The sequence below is a fragment of the Podarcis bocagei genome (assembly GCF_964188305.1).
Source record: "Podarcis bocagei genome assembly, chromosome: Z".
Taxonomy (NCBI): Eukaryota; Metazoa; Chordata; class Lepidosauria; order Squamata; family Lacertidae; genus Podarcis; species Podarcis bocagei.
This window is the reverse complement of record NC_138140.1, coordinates 19,209,411-19,234,679: the sequence shown is the minus strand read 5'-3', so window position 1 is coordinate 19,234,679 and position 25,269 is coordinate 19,209,411. Positions and strand designations below refer to the sequence as shown.

General features: G+C 46.2%; 1 protein-coding gene across 2 annotated transcripts in view; it reads right to left on the bottom strand.

Annotated features, from left to right (window-relative positions):
- Positions 1 to 25,269, bottom strand: part of OLFM1 (olfactomedin 1) — a 50,508-nt gene that overhangs the window by 10,871 nt on the left and 14,368 nt on the right. Inside the window, exons 1-3 of one of the 2 annotated variants that reach the window (XM_081178796.1) lie at positions 18,517 to 19,219; positions 9,880 to 10,029; positions 1,953 to 2,108 (exon numbers count right to left, since the gene is read on the bottom strand). In XM_081178796.1, the coding sequence (XP_081034922.1) occupies positions 1,953 to 2,108; positions 9,880 to 10,029; positions 18,517 to 18,666 (456 nt within the window). In that variant the 5' untranslated portion in view covers positions 18,667 to 19,219. Of the gene's footprint in view, positions 1 to 1,952; positions 2,109 to 9,879; positions 10,030 to 18,516; positions 19,220 to 25,269 lie in introns of those variants that run through there. The other variant, XM_081178797.1, reaches the window with a different exon arrangement.

The window sequence follows — 25,269 nt, the reverse complement described above, 5'->3', positions numbered from 1 at the left end:
AAATGCATCTCTAACAGTTTACATGCAAAAGTTAGAACTCTCGGCTGTTTGTGACGCTGGAATAATGGTGCTAATTTGCCAAAAAACGGAAACAAAAATAATTAAGAATAATCAAATGAAGAGGAAATCAAAGGATGGCGGGAAAGGCTCTCTGCTTTCTGCTTTTTTTTTCATGGTTACATGGAGGGGGAATGAACGGCTTCTTCAGTCAGTGCGACATTGGGTGTTAAAATTTCTTTTAAGTTAGCCCTGAAAGCAAGAAAATGAGAGGCGGTTGAACAGCTAGCTTGCTAACCTCCTTAAACAGACAGCAGCTATTAACAGACTGTTTCTTTTCTTTTTAAAACATGAATTAATCAATTAAGACAAAATAAAATAATGGGTTCTGGTCTTCCTAACTGTGCTTGACTCTCAAGCAAGCCCAGTGGGTTTACTCGGAAGTCAATGCAGTTAGCGGGATTGCAGTCTGGAAAAACAGGCGCCGCCCCCCAGCCCACCCCCAAGAAAAGGAAAACACTTTAATGACTTGGGCACAGTTACACCCTATGTTTAAAACACTGTGATACTATTTTAAACAGCTATGGATTTTCTAGAAACTGTAGTTTGTTCATAGTGCGAGACACGCCCCACCCCTTCTCGTCAAAGGGCTCCAATTCCCAGAGTTCCCTTGAAAGAGGCATTAACTGTTAAATCACTCTGAGAGGAGACTAAGGGGGCCTTTTAACTACTCTCAGTATACCCTTAACAAACTAGAACTCCCAGAATTCTCTGCTTAAAGTGGCTTTTGTCATGCTTTCAATGTATGCTGTGAATGGGATCCTTCTCTCATCCACACAGTGACTTTGTCAATGGTAGGGTTGTAAAGGGGAAAGGACCCTGAGGTTTAAGAGGTCCCTCTCAAAAACAAAACAAAAACCCCCTTCTAAATTCAGTTGTGGATAGAATGGGTGCAGGGGCGATAACTCCTGCAGGGTCTGAGCGGTTGGACAATTTCCTTCCTCCTCTAAATGAATAGATCGGTGTGTGGGTGGGTGTGTGGGTGGGTGTACCTTCCAATGATTTCACATCATGACTTTTATGTAAACTGCACTATAAGTGCACAGCCCTGCATCCTTTCTATGAGGAAAGATCATAACTCAGTGATAGAGCATCTGCGATGCAGTCCTAAAATGGTTTGGCTCTAGGGACCTCCAGGTAAGAGGAGATTAGGATTCTGGTCCTAATGGTTCTGGAAGAGGGGCTGAATTAAATAGGAACATAGGAAGTTGCTTTATACTGAGGCAGACCATTGGTCTGTCTAGCTCAGTATTGTCCACACTGACTTAGCAGTGGCTCTCCAGGGTCTTAGACAGGGGACTTTCTAAGCCATAATAGGAGATACTGCTAGGGAGCTGTCTGCATGCTCTGCCACTGAGCTACAGCCCTTCACACACAAACAAAGGTTCTAGCGCTCACAATTCTGAAGAGAGGGCTGAATAATCAGGATACAGGAAGCTGTGGGATACTGAGTCAGACCATTGGTCTCTCTAGCTCAGTATTGCCAACACTGACAGGCAGCAGCTCTCCAGGGTTTCAGGCAGGGAATCTCTTCCCAACCCTATCCAGTGATGTCAGGGATTGAACCCAAACCTTCTGCATGCAAAGCGGATGCTCTACCAGTGAGCTAGTGCCTTTCTTTTGACAAGATTCTAGTCCTCATGGCTGTGAATAAATGGTTGAGTCAATCGGAACATAGGAAACTGCCCTTTTCTGCCATTGCTACATCTAGCTTAGCATTACCTACACTGACTGGCAGAGGCTCTTCAGTGTTTCAGGCAGAGGAACTTCCCAGCTTTAGCTGGGGATTGAGCCTTGGACCTTCTACATGCAAACCAAACCCTCTACCCGCTGAGCTAAGACCACCCCCCCCCCAAGCAGCTCAGTCTCATCCCCTGGGCAAGAAGCAAGCTCACCTTGAACTGTCTGGCCAGGTGCTGCTTGTGACTCTCTTCCACTTGCTTGAACTTCGACTCCAGGCCTCTCATCTGGTTCTCCATCTTCTCAACGTACTGTAGATCCCGCTGGGTCCGCCTGTCCAACACTTCTATTGACTGGGACATGTTTTGTACCTGAGCAGAAAGGTGGGTTGGAGGGAGGCAGGTCAGGGACACACAGAAGATAAACAGAGGCAGTTAACTTGAGAAGCAGCCAGTTTCCCACCCCCGCCCCACAAGCACAGCTTCAACAGACAGGTGAATGGAGGAAAAATAGTGAATATGTTTCTACTTATGCTTGGTACTCTAATGGTCAAATCCATGCTGATCAGTGGCTATCAGCTAGAAGCCATGTTCCCTCTGAATCACAGGCTTTTAAGAGAATTGGACAAACTAAATTCATGGAGGTGAAGGGTATCAATAGTCATAATGGCCACGTTCTGCTTCCATGGTTGGAGGCAGAAATGCTTCTGAACACCAGTTGTTGGAAACTACAGGAATGGAGAGGACACGTGCTCAAATTCTGCTGGGGGTCGGGGCTTCCTCTAGTGGGCATCTGGTTGGATAACAGGATACTGGATTTGGTGGGCCATTGGCCTGATCCAACAGGGCATCTTCTCATAGATGCCCATTGTGTTAGAAGAACCTCCATGCCCACGGAGTATTAGCTCTACATACCAGAGAATGGGGAACATCTGACAAGTGTTCTTGTTCTGGGTGCCTACTGTGAGAACTGGCTGTTGGACTGGATGGACTGGATTGACTCCTGGTCTGAGGTTATGGTGCTGTTTCATTTTATTATCCATGAAATTGGTGAGGATGCAGGCACTACCCACAGAGCTATTACCCTTCCCGTAAAAATGAAGGAATATTCTGGTCCTCATAGTTCTGAATAAAAGGTTCAATTAAACAGAAAGCTGTGTTGGTAGGTAGAGTCAGGCCACTGATCCAAGTACTTCAGTACTGACAATACTGACTGGAAGGATTTCAGACAGGGGTCTCTCTCTCAGCCCTACCTGGAGATGCCATTGGGCCTTGAACCTGGGACCTTCTGCATGCAAAGCAGTTGCTCTACCATTGAGCTACCAACCTTCCCCTAAAAATAAAGCAAGATTGTAGTCCTCATGGTTCTGAATAAGCATGTAGGTGCTATGGCCCATCCCCAATGTTCTTATAATCAGTTAAACTCATCATCTTTGGTGCAAATGAGGACAATCATGGAGCCTCTTTTTTCATTCTTCTGTTCACTCACCTGTCTTCTGAAGCAGAGGAGGCGATTCATTACCGCCTGGGTGTGTTTGACTAAGAAGAATGTCTTCACTGTAAGGTGAATGATCACCTCTTCATTTACACCCGACAGTCATCGATTGCTGGATACAGATAAAGCGGGAACCCCAGCGATAGAGACAGTTGCTAGGCACCATGAACTCACCTTGATATATTACAGCATCAATCACAAGAAGAGACTCAGGAATAGGTGGGTGCCATGTAAAAAGCCATCTAATGAATGAGACCAAGGCTGGCTATGTACCATTCATTTAAAGAACCCCACCATTAAAAACAAAAACAAATAAACATGGGAACTGTGGTTTCTGAAGGGTGCTTGAAACTGGCAGCTGTGGTGGGTAAACTATAGTTCCCAAAACTAACTCACTCTCTCTCTCTCTCTCTCTCTCTCTCTCTCTCTCTCTCTCTGTGTGTGTGTGTGTGTACATGCTTCTGCATGCTTTAAATGTATGGCATGTATGCAGCCTGGTTTTATACACTTAGGCTGTGTACATAACACACAGTACATAACATTTCCCAGCTTTTCCTCATCCTGTATTTGTGTAGCTTCTTATTCATGCTTAAACACAGAGCCTGACATTTTTTCCATTGAAATTCATTTTGTTAACTTTGGTCTGGCTTGTCAATAGCTTTCTTAAATTGTGGTGCCCAGAACTGGACAGAGTATTCCAGGTGTGGTCTGACCAAGGCAGAATAGAGAGGTACTATTATTTCCCGTGGTCAAGACACTAGACTTCTTTTGATGCAGCCTGGGATAGCATTCATTTTTTATTTTTTTTGCTGCTGCATCACGCTGTTGACTCATGTGAAGCTTGTTATCTACTAATACCCCTAGATCCTTTTCACATGTACTACTGGCAAGCCAGGCACCCCCATCTTATATTTGTGCAGCTGGTTCTTCCTGCCTAAGTGTAGAACCTGACATTTGTCCCTATCAAATGTTACTTTGTAAGATTTGACCCAGTTCTCCAATCTGTTAAGGCCATCTTGAATCCCAATTCTGACTTCTGCAGCATTGAGTACCCCTCCCAGTTTGGTGATATCTGCAAATTGGATGAACATTCCCTCAATACCTTCATCCAAGTTGTTTACAAAGACATTGAGCAACAATGAGCCCAGGAATACTTTTAATGTTCATTTAATCCAGTTCTGTATGCAGCCTTCATGCTTTGCTAACAGCAGAGGGTTACACCTCTTCATAGAAATGTCAACTTTCTATTAAAAATATTGTGAAAAGCCACTCTAGGAGATTCTCTTTCTATGTTTGAATCAAGTGTGTGTGTGTGTGTGTGTGTGTGTGTGTGTGTGTGTGTGTGTTTAACCACCTTCATTTCCATTTGTTACAGAACTGTCTTGCTATAACAATCCACTAATAGTATGTTATACTTTCAACCTCTCCAAACATAATTAGATTTTCCTTTTCCTCTTTTTTGCAGTTCTCTCTGTGTGGGAGGCTGATGAACAAGTGTCCCAATTCTGTTCTTTAAAAGCAAAAATGGTGATGTGGAAATAGCATAAGGAAATCAACACAAGAACGTCAAAAGAGCTTGCTGGATCAGGCCAAAGTAGGCCCGTTTGGTCTAGCATCCTGTTCCCAGAGGGGTCAACCAGATGCCACAATGAGAAGCCCTCAAGCAGGGCCTGAGTGCAATAGTATCCTCCAGTACTTAAGCCCCAGTATCTGGTATTCAGAGGTAGACTGTTCCTGGGCATGGAGGTTCTACTATCATAATAGGCCTCCACAGGAAGAGCCCTGCTAGGTCAGGCCAATGACCTATCTAGTCCATCATCCTGTGCTCACAGTGGCCAACCAGATTCCCACTGCTGCCTCTGAATACGGAGGCGGAGCATAGCACTTTGTGTCTAGTAGCCATTGATAGACTTCTCCTCCATGCATTTGTCTAATCCTCTTTTAAACTCATCTAGGTTGGTGGCCTTCACTGCCTCCTGCGGGAATGAGTTCCATAGTTTAGCTATGCATTGCATGAAGAAGGACTTCATTTTATCTGTCCTGAATCTTTCAACACCCAACTTTGTTGGATATCCACAAGTTCTATTGTTATGAGAAAGGGAGGATCCATTTTCTGTGCATGGGATCCATCACTTCTTGCCAATGGGATGGGGAGAAGGCACCATATTATCCTTCGAAATGCCTTCAGCTATGGGATCACCTCTGTCAAACACCAGTCTCCTGGGAGGATAATTCCCCCTCTGGAAGTATAGTACAAGCCCCCACTCTAAGGCTAGTCCATCTTTGATCATTCATAGTTAAGCTTGCTTTCCCTTCCCAGGGGTTAAGCTATGCTAGCACTGCTGCTTAAAATGTCTCCATGAAGTATGGTGTGATTTTTCGTAATACAAAAGTTACAAGAGTCCACCTTTCTTTACAGAGGATTTGGCCTGCTGGGTGGCTACGAACTCTAACCATTCAATGGAACCTCCATGCTCAGGAGAACTATACCTCTGAATATCATTTGGAGGCCATTGTCAGTGGAAGGACATAACCTCCCAGAAGTAAATGGCTGTCCACAGTCAGAAATGGAGTGTTCATTTAAATCAATGGTCCCCAAAGTAGGCAGTATCACCCACTGTGGGGAGATGGGATTACCTGGGATGCATTAAGAGGCAAGCGGTTGGCAGGGACGTGCTGGAGGGGTAAATGACTACCAGACTTTAAAAAGCTGGTATCAACAGATCAAGTTCACCAATTTTGTTGAATTAATTAAACTAAATACTTTTAATCAGATTTTGAATAGGTGTGCAATTCATGGAGTCTGCTTTGAATTTTATTGTTATTATCTTCCTTAGTGGTTCATGCAGATTGCTATTCTGAATTTTTCTTTTTTGTAGGGTATGGCAGGGGGCACAGGGGATGAGTTTATGGAAGAAAGGAGTCGGCGGCTAGAATTTTTTTGTGAACCAGCAGCTCAAGTGGACTTCAGCTTGAACCTATGCAAGGATTCAGAAGTGTAGATCCAGAAATTCTGGACCAGCTAAGATTTACTTCCAGAGTTGGAGGTAAAATAGATAGATATATAGATATGGAAATATTAATCAAATCCTGGCAGATAGTCTTCCAAATGCCAGGGATAATGGTATCACCCACAAGAATCCAATTAATTTAAAGTGAGGGGGGGCAGAAAAGATGTCATTTCATAAGAATTTATGCATGATCAGTGGAAACCATTAAGCAAAGAATCCCTAGATCCCAAGATTATATCCCTTAATAAGATTCTTCTGATCTCTCTGCCCTGCATGCTATTAAAATCAGATCACGTGAGTGTTGGTGTAAAATATACATCGCTACATATCACAACTCCTTTTCTTTTTGGCTAGCATTTGATGTGGGCCATGCTGTCATCTTACTCGAGCTTTCCAGGAGGAGAGAGGCAACAGCATGGTGCTCCATTTTAATTTTGCTTCCTTCCTATGGTTTTATATATATATATATATATATATATATATATATATATATATATATATATATATGTAGGTTTTGGTGTCTTCGGGTGTCTTCCCGTGTAAGAGTTGGGGTGTCTAGGCGACGTTTCGACGAGGTCTCACTCGTCATCTTCAGGCTGGTGCTTTCGGCTTCTTGTTACTAGAACAGAGCAGGATCTCAGTGTTTGAGTTCCTATAAATACTGTTGAGGGGTGTGGTGTATAGCCTCCAACGTTCTGGGCAGAGAGGAAGTTCCTAGGTTAATGTGCCTTTTCTTCTTTTGTTCATTAATTACTTGAGGGATATCTTGAGTGATTACTTGAGTGATATTCTGAGTACCACTTAGGAGGGTCATTAGGTGTGGATTAGTTGCTAAAGCTTTCGTGTCTTGACCTCTTGACCTTGTAAAGAGTTTTTCTGAGAAGATGGCTGTACTGCACTTAGTTGTGCTCTGGCTTGGCTTCGTGTATAGGGGCGAGCTGTGGTTTTGTGCCCTGTGCCAGCCAGATCTGTGTAGGGATTGCAGGGGGGTGCAGCATCCGGAGGTGCCACTATGGTTTGGCTACTGGATGGTGTCTGTAATTTATCTGTGGAGAGGGTCTGGGTTTGGGTCTGGTGTGGTTGATTGGAGATGGCGTTCTGTGTGCCTCTGGTTCTGGTGTCGGTTTTTGTGGGGAGGGCTAATTTCCAGATGTCTGGCAGGCGGGACGTGTCGTCACGCTTGTTCATGTTGTGAGGGTGTTTCTCTATCTCGATGGCTTCCATGATTATTCTCTTGTGGTGATGTTCCATGTTAAAGAGCAATTTGGAATCTGCAAAATTAATTTCGTGTCCTGTTTCTTTCATGTGTTGGTAAAGAGAGTATTTATAGTATTTATAGGAACTCAAACACTGAGATCCTGCTCTGTTCTAGTAACAAGAAGCCGAAAGCACCAGCCTGAAGATGACGAGTGAGACCTCGTCGAAACGTCGCCTAGACACCCCAACTCTTACACGGGAAGACACCCGAAGACACCAAAACCTACATTCCTGTACCCGTGAAAATCTACGAAAGCAAATATATATATATATATATATATATATATATATATATATATATATCGGGGGGAAATTGGGCCGACTGGCTCTTTGAAAATGTTAAAGCGTTCTGTGAATGGAGCGTAATGCAAACCATGCCAATTGGCGATGTGATGATGATAGTAATACTCACCCACTCCTGTTGCTGATTTATTTGGGACAACACCCAAGGCTTTGATCTTTTCATGGTTTTAATTAACAAGAATGCATCAGAGTGCCTCAAGCTTTCAAAAATATTTTTTTCCTGCGGCTTTTAGCACCGTAACATCCAAGCATAGCGAATTAATGAAAGCAAATTAATTGATCCCTTCCATAGCCAGAACAAAATTTGCTCTTCCCAGTAAGTTTCCCCTGCAAGTTTTTAAATGTCAGATATTCTCCCTAGGTAGATGCTCCTGGGTGCTCAGGTATTTAAAATGTGAGAAGAACCCCATGACGTGCAATTGCTATATTTGGAATTTGGCAGGGTTTGGCAGCAGACATGCATTGGTATTTAGAGTTTGACCGTGGAAGGGTTATATCTCATAAAAGGTACCTGCAGAAGGGAGAAGACCAGCTCCTCTATAAAGATATCACAGTTCAGAACTGGAGAAGGGTGTGTGTGTGTGTGTGTGTGATTTTATGCATTTTTTTGCTCAAAATTTCCTAATTACCCAGGTTTTCACCCATACAACTGGACTTGGTATTATGTGTCCGAGTTCTCAAACCAACATAATTCTACTGATCGAAAGCAAGAATTTCAAAATTGTGAACTGTGAACCTTATGCAAAGATTAAACATTTTAGCCATTTTACCAACTGCCTTCTTCTCAATCAGTTGGTTCAAATGAAATAAAATTGCAAATAACTGACATTTTATACACTGAAGGGTGTTGTTGGGTGACATTCAGGATGACTCAGCTGGAACTCATCACCAGTTTTTCTATTTCCTAATATAATAATAACAGACTTTTTTTTTTAAGGAACAAGTTCCCAACTTTCAGCCCCACCAGTTAATCAACTAAAGTTGAGTTGATTAACCTACCACTAAAGTTCATTAAATATTGCATTTCTGGAGTGAAGTAACGATGGGAGACACAACCCTTTAAAAATACATGCAGGTCCCACTATCAGAAGACTAATTATCTGCAATTCAGTTACCCGAACATAAAGAATTACCCTGAAACCACGCTCCAGGCGCAGCTGATTCACATATTTGAGCAGCTGGAGTTTGCCCACTCCCTTACTTGTTTTTGCGTTGCTGGTCAACAGCAGCCAATTCCAGGCAGAAACTATGGAGAGTGGCAGGGACAGATCCCGGATGAAAAATGTTCCCACGGGAAATAAGGGAAATAATCAGCTCATGATGTGAATGCTTGCCTAGCGAACAGGATGCATTGTGTTCGGAAAGGGGGACTTGCATGTAAAAGCAAGATTAATCTACTACTGAAGTTCATTAAAGATTATAGCAGTAGGTTGGTGGAAGGTAATAATAATAATAATAATAATAATAATAATAATAATAATAATAATAATAATTTATTATTTATACCCCGCCCATCTGGCTGAGTTTCCCCAGCCACTCTGGGCGGCTCCCAATCAGTGTTAAAAACAGTACAGCATTACATATTAAAAACTTCCCTGAACAGGGCTGCCTTAAGATGTCTTCTGAATGTCAGGTAATTATTTATCTCTTTGACATCTGATGGGAGGGCGTTCCACAGGGCGGGCGCCACTACCGAGAAGGCCCTCTGTCTGGTTCCCTGTAGCCTCATTTCTCGGTAGAAGGACATAACCCCCTGCTGTGGTTGTTTTTTGTTTTTTTAAAAAGCAAGTTCCACCAATTAATCAACTTAAAACTTTAGATGATTAACCTATCACCAAAATTCATTAGAGGTTGTAGTTGTGGGGCAAGGCAAGCATAGGGAAACACACACATTCAAGCGGAAGTTCTGTTACAAATATTCACTCCTCCCCCCTCCCCCAAAAAACAAGAGAGCAATTGGGCAATCTTTATCTCAAATCCATACTTGGTTATGCAGTAGTTAAGCTCAGCTCCGTTTGCATCCCAGAGTAGCCACTAGGCCCTCCCACCCTCTGGTCTTCCTGGGACACCTGGTTACCTTTTCTAATAGCTGCCGCAGTTGCTTCGTCCTGGCGTCGCGCGAGCACATTGTCTGTTGGGGGGCCACCACTGTGCATATACACCGCCCTTCGCTGTCCTGAGCAGAACTGTAGACCTGCCAACTTTCTTCTGGGTTGGTAGGCAACACCTGGTTTGGAATAGGGGAAGGAAGCATAAGAGAACACAGAATAAGAACCTGAGAGGTGGGTCAGGCCAAAAGGGGCCCATCAAGGCCAGCATCCTCACAGGGGCCAAATACCCCACAGAACCGAGGAACTGTCTCTGGACTTGGAGGTTCCATAGGGTCCATAGGAACATAAGAAGAGCCTGCTGGATCAGGCCAATGGGCCATCTAGCCTAGCATTCTGTTCCCACAGCAGCCTACAAATGCTTGTGGGGAACTGGCAATGCGGGTAGATGCATGAGGGATAGCCCTCCCCCCATACCGGAGAGACAGACAATAGGGAGCTAGATGGAAAGTAGAAAGGGGAGGACTGATAAGATAAGGAAATGGATCAAAGATTGAAAAAGGAGGGAGGAGGAGGAGGAAGAAGAGAAACAAGTTCTTATGGAAGGAGCAGGGCCTTTTCAGTGGTGGTTCCCTGACTCTGAATTTCTACCTGACCCTGGATTTCTGAAGCCATCTCTGAAAGGTCTCGTTCCCCTGTTACCACTATGTTGTTCCATAAGGAGGGCTTGCCATAGAGAAGAATGCATGTCACCATTATTACCAGCTTCTACTGTGGAGATTAAAACACCACCACCACATTTTTTCAGCCAGGTGGGGTAAGGTTCGTCCTTTTTTATTTTATTACAGGATGGACAGCTTTAGTCCATTATGTTCTTTTTATACTTTTGGTGTTATTTTGAATTTTGTATTCTGTTTATTTCATGTTGTCAGTGACAATTAATGCAAAGGATGATACTTTTAAAATGTTTAGTAAAATGTTTAGTAACTACAGTGTTCAGAGTACAGACATCATCTCAGTAATCTATACAACAATCCTGTAAGGTGGGCCCAGGTGGGGATGCCAGAGGGGCCATTGCCCCGGACACAGATTTTTGATGTGGCGCAAAGCAGCCCCCCCCCATGCAGGCAACCCCCACACAGCCCGGTCCGGTGCTCCTCTTCTGATGTTGGTGGAACCATGTTCGTGGAGCAGAGCACTAGGACAGGCCATGCTGGGGGTCCCAGCGTGGGGGCACCTGCTTCGTGCCAGCCAAATGCTACCTCATCTGGCCAGGCTCCCCTCTGTGTTGGTGGGCACACTGTGCCCCTGCTTGGCTCCAGGGTGGGGCAGGGTCGCTCTGATGGGGTTGGCTGCGGTGCCACGGCTGGTTCCTTCCACCCTCTTTGCCCTGCCTGCCCCAGGCGCTGCTTGCTCATGCAACACCATTGGTAGGCCAGAATTCTTTCTTGTCGCTGTCTTGCAGCTGATGGTGGGATGTGTGGCTTTGGGTGCGTGGCTGTCACTCAACATCGGCTCCCTCGGCCAGTAAAGCGAGATGAGCGCCACAACCCCAGAGTTGTTCGCGACTGGACTTAGCTGTCAGGGGTCCTTTACCTTTACCTTTAAGTGAACTCATGGGAGAAGTAATGTTTAGCGCCTCACAATGCTTCAAGCTGGAGAGAGGGGGTTTCTGAGGTCCCTCCTTGCCCAACACAGACCCATCAATCTCCACATCTAACATTGCCAAGAATGTAAGAACATAAGAGGAGCTCTGCTGGATCAGACCAAAGGGGGGGGCACATAGTCTAGCATTGTGTTCTCATAGTGGACAACCAGACAGTGTCATAGCATGGGGGAGACTGGGGGGCCTTGGCCCCGAGCATACAACCAGGCACCCCTACAGCTTCTGTTAGGATTCCTGTCCCATCCTGCAAAGGTGACAGAGCAGCCCATCAGGGGCTGCTGCTGCCTCCCATGCAGGTTCTGGCAGACCTCATCCCTGGCTCTCCGGGCTTCCATACCTGCCAGCTTGCCTGCCTGCAAGGGGTCTCTGAGCCCTAGAGCCCAGCCTGGCCTCACCACCGCGACCCCAGCAGAGGCTGGCAACCACAGAGGCTCTTGCTCTTCGCTCAGCAGAGTGCGCTCCCCAGACAGCAGCGGGAGCAGCCCAGTGAGTGGGCACAGATGGAGGGAGTTGGGAAGGGAAGACCCCTGGCCTTCCTCTCTGAGGGAATTAGGGGGATTTGTCCACCAAGAGCTGCATTGGCCAGCCAGGCTCCCCCTTGATTGGGTGGGCAGGCCCCGCTTGGCTCTCGTGGCAACCCATGCCATGCTGCTGCCACCACATGCCTCTCCTGGGAAGCCTGAAAGAAGTATTTGGGTGCAAGAGCCCTGTGGTTTGCAGCAACTGGTATTCATGGACACACTGCCTCCAACAGTGGAGGTAGAAGAGCTCTGTAGCTGGTGCACGCCATCTAGTCCACCTAGTCCAGCCTCCTGTTCTCACAGAGGCCAACCAGATGCCCATTATGAGAACCCTAAAAGAAGGACCCGGGCACAAGAGCCCTCTCCCTTCCTGCAGTTTCCAGTAACAGGCATTCAGAAGCATTTACTGCTTCCATCTGTAGAGGCAGGGCATAGCCATCATTAAAAAAATCTGCCTTTTTACTGTGATGTTTTGATCTGAAGGTTGTGTGAGGACGATTCCTCTTGAATAGAGAGTAAACTGCAAGGTCCCAAGAACCAAAAAAGTGTCCCCCTCCAGCACACACTGGAACTCCTTGATGCTTCGACCCACCATGAAATCTATCTATCTATCTATCTATCTATCTATCTATCTATCTATCTATCTATCTATCTTCTATCTATCTTCTATGTTATCCATCCTTCATCTGCAGAAACCCAGGGCAGTTATTCCACCCCTTTAATCTGAGCATGAGAGAGATTAGGAGGGATGCTGAGAAATCAAGTCACATCACTTAACTTTGAAGGTGGCGGGATCTGCGTCATGCCCTGAATCTCCCTCTTTGCGCCCGCATGGAAAAGCAGTGCAAAACAAGGAACTTTTCAATTGTTATTCCCCATCATCTGGTATGGAGGTTCTGCTGTCACAACAGACCTCCTTAAGAAGACCTTGGCTCCAAAGGGAGCCCATCTAGTCCAGCTTCCTGTTCTCTCAGTGGCCAACCAGATGGGAAGCCCACAAGCATGGCTTGAGTGCAGCAGCCCTCTCCCCACCTGCAGCTTCTAACAACTGGTATTCAGAAGCATTGCCACCTCTGACTGTGAAAGCAGTAGCCACTGATAGCCCTCTCCTCCATGAAGTTGTATCCTGCATTAGTCATACTTGGGGCTGGCCTATTAAAATCAACACTTGTGACTAACATTGGCCAATTGATATCAGTGGGTCTACTCTAAGTGAAACCTGCAGGACCACCCCCCAAGTGTCCCTATTTTCTAGGGACAGTCTTGGATTTACAGAAGCCACCCCGGTTTCTGATTTAATCCCAGAATGTCCTGCTTTTCCTTAAAAGGTAAAGGGACCCCTGATCATTAGGTCCAGTCACAACCGACTCTGGGGTTGCGGCGCTCATCTCGCTATTTTCATTGGAGAAATGTTGGAAGGTATGGAGTTTTGTGACTCCCAAGCCAAGGAGACAAGTAACTATACAACCTTTAGAAGATACCTGAAAGCAACCCTGCATAGGGAAGTTTTTATGTTTAATGTATTATTATTATTATTATTATTATTATTATTATTATTATTATTATTATTCAGTGGTACCTCAGGTTAAGTACTTAATTCATTCTGGAGGTCCGTACTTAACCTGAAATTGCTCTTAACCTGAAGCACCACTTTAGCTAATGGGGCCTCCTGCTGCCGCCGCACTGCCAGAGCACGATTTCTGTTCTCATCCTGAAGCAAAGTTCTTAACCTGAAGCATTATTTCTGGGTTAGTGGAGTCTGTAACCTGAAGCGTATGTAACCTGAAGTGTATGTAACCCAAGGTACCACTGTATGTTGGAAGCCACCCAGAGTGGCTGGGGCAACTCAGTCAGATGTCTGGGGTACTACTACTACTACTACTACTACTACTACTACTACTGGAATAGGACATCCCTATTTCATCAGAGAAATGTAGGAGGGTATGAACCTGGTCGCTTAGAACCCAATGCTCAGATAAACTGGGCAACTCCCACCTTTCCATTTGCAATCATGCACATTACTGTTTACTGTGATTCTTTTAGAATGGACAGAGAAACATCTTGTCCAAATTTTCCAGGTACTTGGAGTTCCAGAGAATAGCTCTAGGGACTATTTTTGTAGCTCTGTAAATAATTAACCACTTTAAAAGCATCTTTATGGTCAGTCTGTTTCACCAAAGTGGGGGGTGGGGAAGGAGAAGGAGGAGAAGGGGGAAAAAATCCTACAAATGAAAATAGTTCCTTCCACATTTAATCTGTATGTTTCAGACAAGGGGACAGAGGACTGAGACCCCAGATTCTGCATTCCCTTACCCGAAGAGCTGCTGCCAGCCAGAGTTGACTCCAGCTTGGTGCCTTCCAGAGGTTGTTGGACTACATTGAGGTTTTATACAACCAAGCAGTATATACATTTTTTGAAATAAATAAACTAAGCTCCCACCAGCCCCGACAGCCAGCATGGTTGATGGTCAGGGATCACTGGATCATATAATTGTAGAGTTGGAAGAGACCCCAAAGGCTCATCAACCTCCTGCAATGCAGGAATCATAGCAAAACCATCCCTAACCCAGCTTCTGGGACCCTGGGATGTCTTCTGCTTTCACACACTGTCTCCCCTTCCCACATCAACACACCCCTTCCACCCCCATCACAACATTATCCTGCCTCAGTAACAACACACACACCCTTTTGGCACTGATTCCAAAGAGTCACATTCTCTCAAACTCCCCTTTGTCTTTCTCACCTGAAAATAGGAAGACAGTATCTTAATAGAGCTTGCATGGCATAGTGGTTAGAGGGTTGGACTAGAATCTGGGAGTCCAGGGTTCAAACCCCCAGCTCAGTCAGGAAGCTCTTACACCAGTCACTTACTCTCAGCCCAACTTACTTCACAGGGTTGTTGCGAGGATAAAATAGGCAGGAAACTATACACTTTGAGTTGCTTGGAGGAAAGGTGGGATACACCTAATTATACAACAACAACAACAACAACAACAACAACAACAACAACAACAATAATGTACTTTTCAAATCCAGGAGCTCACATATGCAAGAGCTCTGGTCCTTTTGCAGATTACCAAAACCACACCTTGAAAAGATATCAGACCCTTCTCCAGCCACATTAGACTTCTGCTTTCTAAAATAACCTAAATCCAGGAAACTGGCTAACAAAACGACACCTTAAATCATAGCCATAATGATCACAACCGAGCAATTTCTTCGGGGGTGGTGGTGGTGGTATTTCATCTGAAGAGTGTGGAGGGAACAGTCTAAAAAGAGTTTGGGTAGCAGATTCTTCCCTCTCCTCTTCCTGACCCTGAATAGATCATTAATCTTCCCTGCTCAGCTGAGACACCCACTGTAAAAATGGCACATCAGCCTCAGCAACAGGGAATATTCCCAAAAGCATATTGGTTTCATAGAATCGTAGAACTGTAGAATTGGAAGGGTAATCCAGCCCAACCCTCTGCAATGCAGGAATCACAACTAAATAATGCCTGACAGGTGGCCATCCAGCTTCTGTTTGGAAATCTCCAGTGAAGAAGTCCACCACTTTCCACGGAAGTCCGTTCCACGGTCGAATGGACCTTACTGTTGGAAAGTTCTTCCTAATGTCTAGTTGGAATCACCCTTCTTTTCACTTGAATCCATTGATTTGGGTCCTGCCCTCTGGAGCAATAGAAAACAAGCTTGCTCCACCATTCATGTGACAGGCATTCAGATGTTTGAAACTGGCTATCATATCCCCTCTCCCTCTCCTCTTCTCCAGGCTAAACATCCCAAACTCCCTCAACCATTGTTCATAAGGCTTGGTTTCCAGACCTTTTATCAATTTGGCCACCCTTTTCTGCGCACGCTACAGCTTGCTTCTTTCAATTTCATTTGCTCTAATCCCTTAAAGAGCCTGTGTTTTAATAGCAAATACAGGACATGGTGTTGTTGGTTGTTGTTGTTTTTACTCCCTCCACACACACAAAGATTTACAGCTGCTTTATAAATCTTGTGTTTCACCCCCTATACACACAGCAATTGACCTAGTCAGCAATCATTTTTGAGCAACACACACACACTCCCCATATTGCAATGAACAGTGTGATTTGCAGCAGAAATCTGAGCATCTGTTTGCTCAGAAGGACGTCTCACTGTTTTCAATGGGACTTAATCCAGAGTCAACTGCACCCTGCCATCTTAATTCCTGGACAAAAACTACCTCCCGTTTGGAAGATGAAAAAATAAAATGAATTGCTGCATAAATCAAGGCTGCTCCTTCCTATACCCTTCATGCCTCTTTTTTGGGTGTGTGGGGTGGGTGTGGGTGTGTGGGAAGGGAAGGGAAGGGAATGGTGGTCATGGAGGAGGAGACAGGTAGGAACTGGTGGGCCCATCACACTTCTCTACCTGTACACCGTTTTCTTGCACAACATCATAAGGTGGCTATAAAAAAACCACCACAATTTTGACATTGCACAGGACAAGAGATTGATAAACAGGAAGGAGGAGAATGAACATGGTCAGCCACAGTTCACTGGGCTTTCAATTAGGGAGACGGATTATGGGGGGGGGGTTCATGCTCTCAGCCACAGAGTGCTCTCCCCCCCACCAGCAAAGCACATCACAGACTCCAAACCCGCTGCATTAAGTCCACTTGTTAGACCAACACTAAGAGGATTCCCCTTAGAGTGGGTATTTCAATGCTCCCCACCAATCACAATCACCACTCAATCCATCTTTCCACACACCAATTTTATCTTTATATGGGACATATAAGCATGCACAGGACTGGGACCCTGATGCAAGCTCTCTTTCTTTGAGGCTCGCTCACTGTCCTGCTGCACAGTACACTTCCAAATCTCACCCCAAAACCTGCTCACACATGAAGGTGAACAAGCCATTTCTTGAAAGAAGTATGAATGAAACTCTGCATGCAATGGGGTTGGGTCAGCATTGTGCATGACTGAATACATGCTATGCATTTAAAGCATAGTCCTTCCTTGGATGATCCTAGGAACTGTAGTTTGTGAAGGGTGCTGAAAAGGGTGCTGAAAATGGGGGATTTCTGCATTGTTTGATGAGTGGAAGCATATTCAGGTATTCCAAGACCTCACTTGATGTTTCAGTCCTTGGATGGTATGCAAACCATCCCTTCATTTAGAGAGTGCTGCACCAGGTCATATGTGTGGACAGATGCAAAAATTGGGTACCACATTCTCCTCCCTCTGACTCTGATGGATGGGATGGAGAGGAGAGGGCAGAGCCCCCCCCGAAACACTGCTTGCTTTTTCTTTTTTCTTTTTTAAAGAGGATCCTCAGCCACTTCCCAGTCTTAAGGCACCCAAGGACTAGATGAGGAGGAAAGAGAGCTGAAGTCTTTGAAAGCCAAAATGTCTAACTGCAGGCAGGACTGCTGGTGGTCAGGGCATTGCTAAGGACTCAAAGCAGTGAGGCCTGCAATGGCAAGCCTTTGTACAAAATTTGCATCTGATAATCTACAGAGGGGGAATTTAGGTGGTGGGAGGCGACTAAATGGGGTGTGTGTGAGTTTGTGTGTGTGAAACCATCCACCCTATAAGCAAAGTTAGTATTTTAAGACAACTTTGCTTATAGGGTGGATGATTTCACACACACACAAGCACACACAGACACTATTTTAAGTTAGAAAGAGAGGAAGGGACACAAGATATATGCCCCTCTCCAACCCACCTGCTAAAAAGACTCTGATGGATTGGATGCAATATGTCTCTCTGTGTGTGTGTGTGTGTCTGTCTCTGTGTATGTAACCTTCCCTATTGGGTAGATGCCTGCCAAGTTGACCACAGGTGGCAGAAGGTGATCTACACACTTCCAGCCAGCTAGCCAGTACCCACCCTGCCCTCCTAAAGGTGTGTCTCCTAGGAGGAGAGAGTTTGGAGGCTCCCAGTTCTGCAAGAACCCACCCATTTGGGGAAAGGCCATTGTAGCTTAGTGACAGCGCTTGCTTAGCATGGAAAAGTTCCCATGTTTGACCCTGCAACGGCCTCTTCAGACAGGACTGGGAATGTCCCTGCCAGAAACCTGGGACAACCTCTTCTAGTTAGTTCAGGCAGGACTGGGCTAGAGGGACCAGGGGTCTGACTAGCTCTTGAGGTTAATCAGCGGAAGAACATCTACTTTGCATGCAGAAGGTCCCAGGTCCCATCCCCTGCTTGAAACCCTGGAGAGCTACTGCTGCCAGTCTGGGCCCTGCTGAGCTAGATGGCCCAAGGGTCTGATAAGGCAGCTTCCTACATTCACCAGGAGCAGCTATTTCTTAATGGGTAGAGCATTTGCTTTGCATGCAGAAGGTCCCAGATTCAATTGCCTGAAGCCCTGGAGAGAGCCACAGCTGCCAGTCAGTGTGGACACTACTGAGCTCCATGGACTAAGGGTCCATGTTCCTCTGCTGCTCCTTCCTCCCCGCCCTCTCCCAAGCCCATCCCCTGTCAAAGAAAGGGGCAACTCACCCCAGTGCTCCTGTCCAAGGTGCCCCCGGAGGCTGCAGTCAGCTTGGTGGTGTTGAGCCCTACCAGGGACGGCAAGGTCTGGGACATCCAGTTGGTAATCATGGCCATGGTGCTGAGGACCACGCCGATCTTCAGCAAAGGCACCGACATCGCGTCGTCGGGGGGCGCCTCCACCTCCTTCCTCCTCTTCTGACTCGCCCCTTCCTTGCCTCGACGGGCAGCCCGGCCGCCGCCGCCTTCATTCTGAGCCGGGCTCCATGCTTCGCGCCAGGCTGGGCTCCGCCGCCCACCAGCCACCCAAACCAGCCGGCCAACCCTGCCACATCCCGCTCGCCCTGGCGCCTGGCAACCTGGTCCCTACCCGGTGGCTACTACAACCACCTCTTAGCTCCCTCTAGGCTTCCTGGGCGCTCCTCACCCGCTCCTGGGCGTCGCACCAGGCTGATGGTTCAGTCAGGAAGCTCTGCAAAAAAGCAGGAGATTGAAGAGACGGAGACGCAAGGGGCGGAGGCTAGCGGTTCTGCTTCTGTTCGCCTTTGCAAACCTGGACGGCGCCCGCTCTGCAAAAGCATCCCCTGTTCCTGCGCCTCTTGCGCTGGCTCTGCCTGGGCGAGCGGGGCGGGGATGTAACGGGTGGCGGAGAGAGAGGGTAGGAGGAGCCGCCGTGCCCAGCAAGCGCAGGCTGGTGTTAAAGCATCCTTCTACCCTGCCGTCCTCCACAGCCCACCTTCTTCTCCCTCCCTCCCTCCCTCCCTCCTCTTCCCGCCCGGCCTTTTCTGACGCTCGCTGACGCCCCCTGGCGGCATCCAGCAACAAAGAAAGGAGGGGACCGCAAAGGACCCGTCTTGGTAAGGCGCGGAGAAGAAATCCTGCCTAGGAACTGTCTCAGATCAAACGGGAAGGGAAAGGGGAGAAAGAAAAATCCAGCAGCGATCCAACTTCCTTGCATCAGGAGGCAGCAGTGCTTCTGAATGCCAGTTGCTGGAAAGCACAGAAGTGCGTTGTTGTTGCACACAGGTCCTGCTTGTGGGGTACCTGATTGGCCACTGTAAGAACAGGATGCTGGACTGGATGGGCCATTGGCCTTTAATAGCAGGGCCTTTCTTATGGAAGTCTATTGTGATAGCAGAACTTCCATGCTCAGGGACACTCTACCTCTGAATACCACTTGCTAGGAGATGCAGGTGAGGGGAGTTGCTGTAGCACTTAGGTCATTCCCATAATGGGCATCTGGTTGGCCACTGGGAGAATAGGATGCTGGAGCAGATGGGCCACTGACCTTATCCAGCAGGGCCTTTCTTATGGAAGTCTCTTGGGTTAGCAGAACCTCCATGCCCAGGGACAGTCTACCTCTAAATACCAGATGATGGGGAACAACAACTGTGGAGTTTCTGTTACACTAAGATCCTGCTTGTGGGCTCCTTTCCATTGGGGCATCTGGTTGGCCACTGTCTGGAAAGGATGTTGGGCTAGATGGACCCCCTTTGGCCTAATCCAGCTGCAGGGCTCTTCATATGTTCTGCTCCCAGCATTGGAGGCAGGATGCCTCTGAATACCAGTTGCTGGGAATCACAGGTGGGGAGAGCTGCTGTTGTGCTCACGTCTGTCTTGTGGTGGGCATTCCATTGGGGCATCTGCTTTGCCACTATAGGAACAGCCTGCTGGATCATATGGGCTTCTGTGCTGATCCTGCAGCCAGACACCCCCACTGTTGGAGACCGTATACCTTGGGGGGTCGTCTCTAGCTCAGTTGGTTAGAGCATGGTGCTGATAATGCCAAGGTCACAGGTTTGATCCCTGTATGGGACAGTTGCTTATCCCTGCATTGCAGGGGGTGGACTGGATGACCCTCAGGGCCCCTTCCACCTCTGTGATTCTATGCTTCTACTTGCTGGGAACCACAGGTAGGGAGAATGTCTGTTGCACTCAGGCTGCTGGCCTGATCCAGGTGCAGGATTCTTCTGATGTTCACGTCCCTCCCTGCAACTATCATTCCACCCTCAGCAACTTTAAAATCTGTTGTTCCTTAAATTCAAAAATCCATAACTGGACCAAGAAATGAGCCCAACCAAAATGTCACCAAAGATCATGCAAGCATCTTAATTTCTCCAAACGGGTATGAACATTTGATTCAGCCCAAGGGCCACTTTCCCTCGTGATTGACCCTTCCTGCAAGTCATGGCTGGTGCCAGAGGAAAAAGTGGGCAGTGCCACAGACATGACACCTGCCTTTGTACAGTTGGTGACACACCCCAGTCATGCAAAAGTCCACATAAGGGATGGGAGAGGTTTCTGCCAAAGTCAGATTCCAAAACAGACTGACATGATTCAATCTGGTCTAATCATGAGCTGTATTGGATCATGAGTTCTCTTCAGGATCTGCAATCCTGCTGTTCTTTTTACAAAGGAAGCTGCATTATACCGAGCCAGACACAAAGCTCTAGTATGTAGCTCAGTATTGTCAACACTGACTGGCAGCATTGGCTCTCCAGAGTCTCAGGCAGGGGACTGTCTGGAGATGCTGCTGGGGACTGAACCTGGGGCTCTCTGCATGCAAAGCAGATGCTTTGCCACTGAGTTATGTTCCTCAAACAAGGTGGTCTGGGAGTTACAGGACCGGCTGGTATTTTCCTTACACACACACACACACACACACACACACACACACACACACACACACTACAGCTACCTGGTGAGGCACCCACTGACTCTTTTGATGCATTCTTAGGTTGGAGTTGATGACCCTCTGGGTCGCTCCTAACTCTATGATTCTGTGAAATGAAGCTTCCCCATTGAATTAATCATTAAAGATCAGAAGCCCCAAATGTCACTTTAGAGTGTCCCTCAATGCCAATACCAAACTCGTTTTCAACTCCCCAAATACCTGAAGAAAAGGCTGCAATCCTACACCCGTTTCCCTATGTAAGTCTCCATGAACTCTGTAGGGGCTAATATTTGCTGAAGTACGTGCAATATTTTGCTGCGAAGGGAGAAAGCACGGAATAATAATTCATTTTCTTTCTTTCCAGGGGCCTGCTCAAGAAGACAAAACAAAAACAGTAACCTCCCCTCAAAACCCAGATGTTCAGAGTTTTTGTCCTCTTTGCAGACAAAGGACCGTAAAGGAGGGATGACACACATCTGCCACCAGAGATGTTGAGGAATTGCTGGGCTCTGGTGCCACCTTCTAGAGTAGACTGGAATTGCAGTCTCCCCCCAATGAGGTGCCGCAGTTAGAAGGGGTGAATTAAATAGGAACAAAGGAAGTTGCCTTATGCCAATTCAGAACTTTGGTCCACCTAGCTCAGGGTTGTCTACACTGACTGGGAGTGGCTGTCCAGGGTTTCAGGCAGGGAATTTCTCCCAGCCCTGCCTGGCGTTGTCATTGGGAATTGAATGTGGGACCTTCTGCATGCAAAACGGGTGCTCTGCCACTTAGTTATGATTCTCCCTCAATACTAAGATCCCAGTCCTTATGATTCTAAATAAACAACCTGTTCCCAGACTCTGGAATGCCCTCCCCGGAGAAGCCAGGCTGGCTCCCTTTATTGCTGGTATTTTTGCCGGTTGGCAAAGACCTTCTTGTTCCAATAGGCTTTTGGGAACTGACTGCTTTTAATGAGGTGGATGGTGCCGTGCTGTTTTTATTGGGTCGGTCTGTATTTTTAAAAATATGTCATATCTGTATATATGTCTCTCTATATTTATTTAGCTATAGCTATCTCCCTTTCTCTGTGTATATAGCTATAGATTTAATTTCATTAATGTTTAATTGATTTTTAATTATTCCCCCCCATGTTTTTAACTGTTCTTATTTTAGCTGTAAGCCACCTTGAGTGCCTGTCTGGGTAGAAAGATGGAGTATAAATAAATATAACTGTATAGGCAATTTGTTTGTTTGTTTGTTTGTTTGTTTGTTCATAAGCTGCCTTGTTTTGAGTCGGCCCGTCAGTCCATCTCTTTCAGTACTTCCAACGCTGACTGGCAGCATCTCTCCAGGGTTTCATACAGGGGACATTTCCAGCTCCACCTGGAGATGCCACTGGGGGATTGAACCCAGGACCGTTTGCATGCAAAGCAGATGCTCTACCATTGAGCTACAGCTCTTACCTGAAAAAAGGGCTATATTCATAATTCTGAATAAAAGAATGAAGAGTTATTTACAATATATAAAATAATTTTTTAAGCATTTTTGTTTTTAGCTTGTTAAGCTTTTATTGTATTGTTATGTCTTAGTTTTACTATTGTAAACTGTTTTGATATATATTATTTTTGTGATATAGTGGTATATAAATATTTTATGATTAAATTTGTAAATAAATCATCATAGGCAATTGACTTCTACTGCCCTGGATCCACATAGCTCGGGACTCTTCAGGTTTCAGGCAAGGAATATCTCACAGTCTTACCTGGAGAGGCAGTTGAGGATTGAACCTGGGGTGTTCTGCTCCATCACTGAGCTACAGCACCTCCCTTTTGGGTTCTTGATGCCTATTGATTTCCCTTTAATAAAGCCTTTGCATAAACATCATGGTTTATGCATCCTCTCTGAAAAGGCTCCTATGTCAAATCTTTGTCAAAAAAGTGGTGCCCACACCTGGATGCAGAGCTCAAGGACTAATCTGACCAGCACCAAATATGAATGAAACTATGGCTTCTCTTGATCTGGACACGACGCTTGTGTTAATAGAGCCTTAAGATTGCATTAGCTTTAGTAACTGCTGCATCACATGAATGGCTTATGCTCAACTTGTCTTTAGATGCTTACATTAATACTTCTGCAGAACCAAATCTTCCCCTTCTTGTACTTCTGTGTGTGATTCGCATGTGTACAGGGCTTTGATTTTGAGTTGATTTATTGCATATTGCAATGCACATAAAAAAGGAAGTCTCAAAAGTTCTTTACAATATATATATATAAAACATAACAAAACACAATGCAATAAAAACACAAGCCTGAATTGAATAATTGTAACAATAATATCCTATGATTGACAGACATGGCATTGTTGGTGGTGAGACCACTGGGGTGCTAACCAGCTGGCTTTAACCCCTGTCAGGGCCTTTTCAGTGCAAATTCCTCACTTGTGGCCAGTGGCGTAATGTGGGTTGTCAGCACCCGGGCAAGGCAAGTAATTTGCGCCCCCTAACCCATGGATTTGCGCCCCCTAACCCTAACCCCCAGATGTTGCGCCTGGTGCGGCCGGCCCCCCCTGTACCCCCCACGCTACGCCACTGCTTGTGGCATGGCTTCCCTGGTGAGGTGTGCCTGTCTCCAACATTATTGACTTTCAGGAGGGATTTTTAAATGTTCTTCTTTACCCAGGTATTTGATGGCTGAGAAAGACTTTTCTCTGCAGCCCTAAAGCCTGAGAGAATGAATTCTAGCATCCAACCCCCTCCAATGCAGGAATCACAGCTAAAGCATGCCTGACAGAAGGCCATCCAACCTCCGGTTAAAACCCCCCAGTGAAGGAGAGTCCACCACCTCCCAAGGGAGTTTATTCCACTGTCAAATGGCTCTCACCCCAGTCATACCTCGGGTTACAGACGCTTCAGGTTGCATTTTTCAGGTTGTGCCAAAACCCAGAAGTATCGAACGGGTTACTTCCGGGTTTTGGTGGTCGTGCATGCGCAGTGCACGTGCTTTGCGCCTGTGCAGAAGTGTCAAATTGCAACCCATGCATGTGCAGACGCGCCACTGCGGGTTGTGGATGCTGCGGGTTGCGAACGTGCATCCCGCACAAATCACGTTCACAACCCAAGCGTCCACTGTATTCCTAAGTTTTAGTCAGAATCCCCTTTCTTTACATTTGAATCCATTGGTTTGGGGTCCTATCCTCCAGAACTGGAGAAAACAAGCTTGTTCTGTCTTCCATGGGATGGATCTCCATATATTTGAAGATTGCCCTCACGGCTCCTCTCAGTTTCCTGTTCTTCAGGCTAAATATACCCAGCTCCCTTAACCATTCCCTCTAAGGCTTGGTTTCTGGACCCTTCATCATCTTAGTCACCTTCCTCTGCACATGTTCCAGCTTGTCAATATCCTTCTTAAACTAATGTGCCCAGAGATGGACACAGGACTCCAGGTGGGGCCTGACCAAGGCAGAATACGGCAGTCTTTTTCCGCCCCTTGATTTGGAGACTAGACTTCTGTTGATGCAGCCTAGCATTGCATGAATTCGTGTGAATTGTTTATCCCCCTTTCCTTCTTGTCAATAAATATTTCTGCTCCTCTGAAATTGCAATTGGTAACCCCAAAATGAAACTGGAGATTATTCCATGCAACTTTAGGCTCTGTTTCCAACCTGCCTCCCACCCAACCAACCACCTGCCACTCTGAGGACTGGCAGAGGGACATCAATACGTGTTTTGATGTTTTTGAAATCCTTAAAGCCCATCTAGTGATGCTCCTCTTCCCACTTGGCAGATGTCTCTGCTTTGCGCGGAGGATGTTTCCTTTCTCAGAGCAGCTGGTCCTTACATCAGCAATGGAACAAGCCACATATGGCAGAAGCATGTAGGCTGAGCAGTGAAGGCCCCAGAATAAAGCAGAGCTGACGGGGAAAGTCTTCATTTCATTTCGAGTACATGAAAAAATGACAATTAATTTTAAATGGGAACAGGTGGCTCTCTATCAATATTTTAAAATTGAATTAGGAGGTGCCTACTTTGGTCTGGCTTTGCAAATATCGATGGGGCATGACCATCCTGCTTTCCCAAAGGTCCACACACAAAATTCATTCTTCCTAT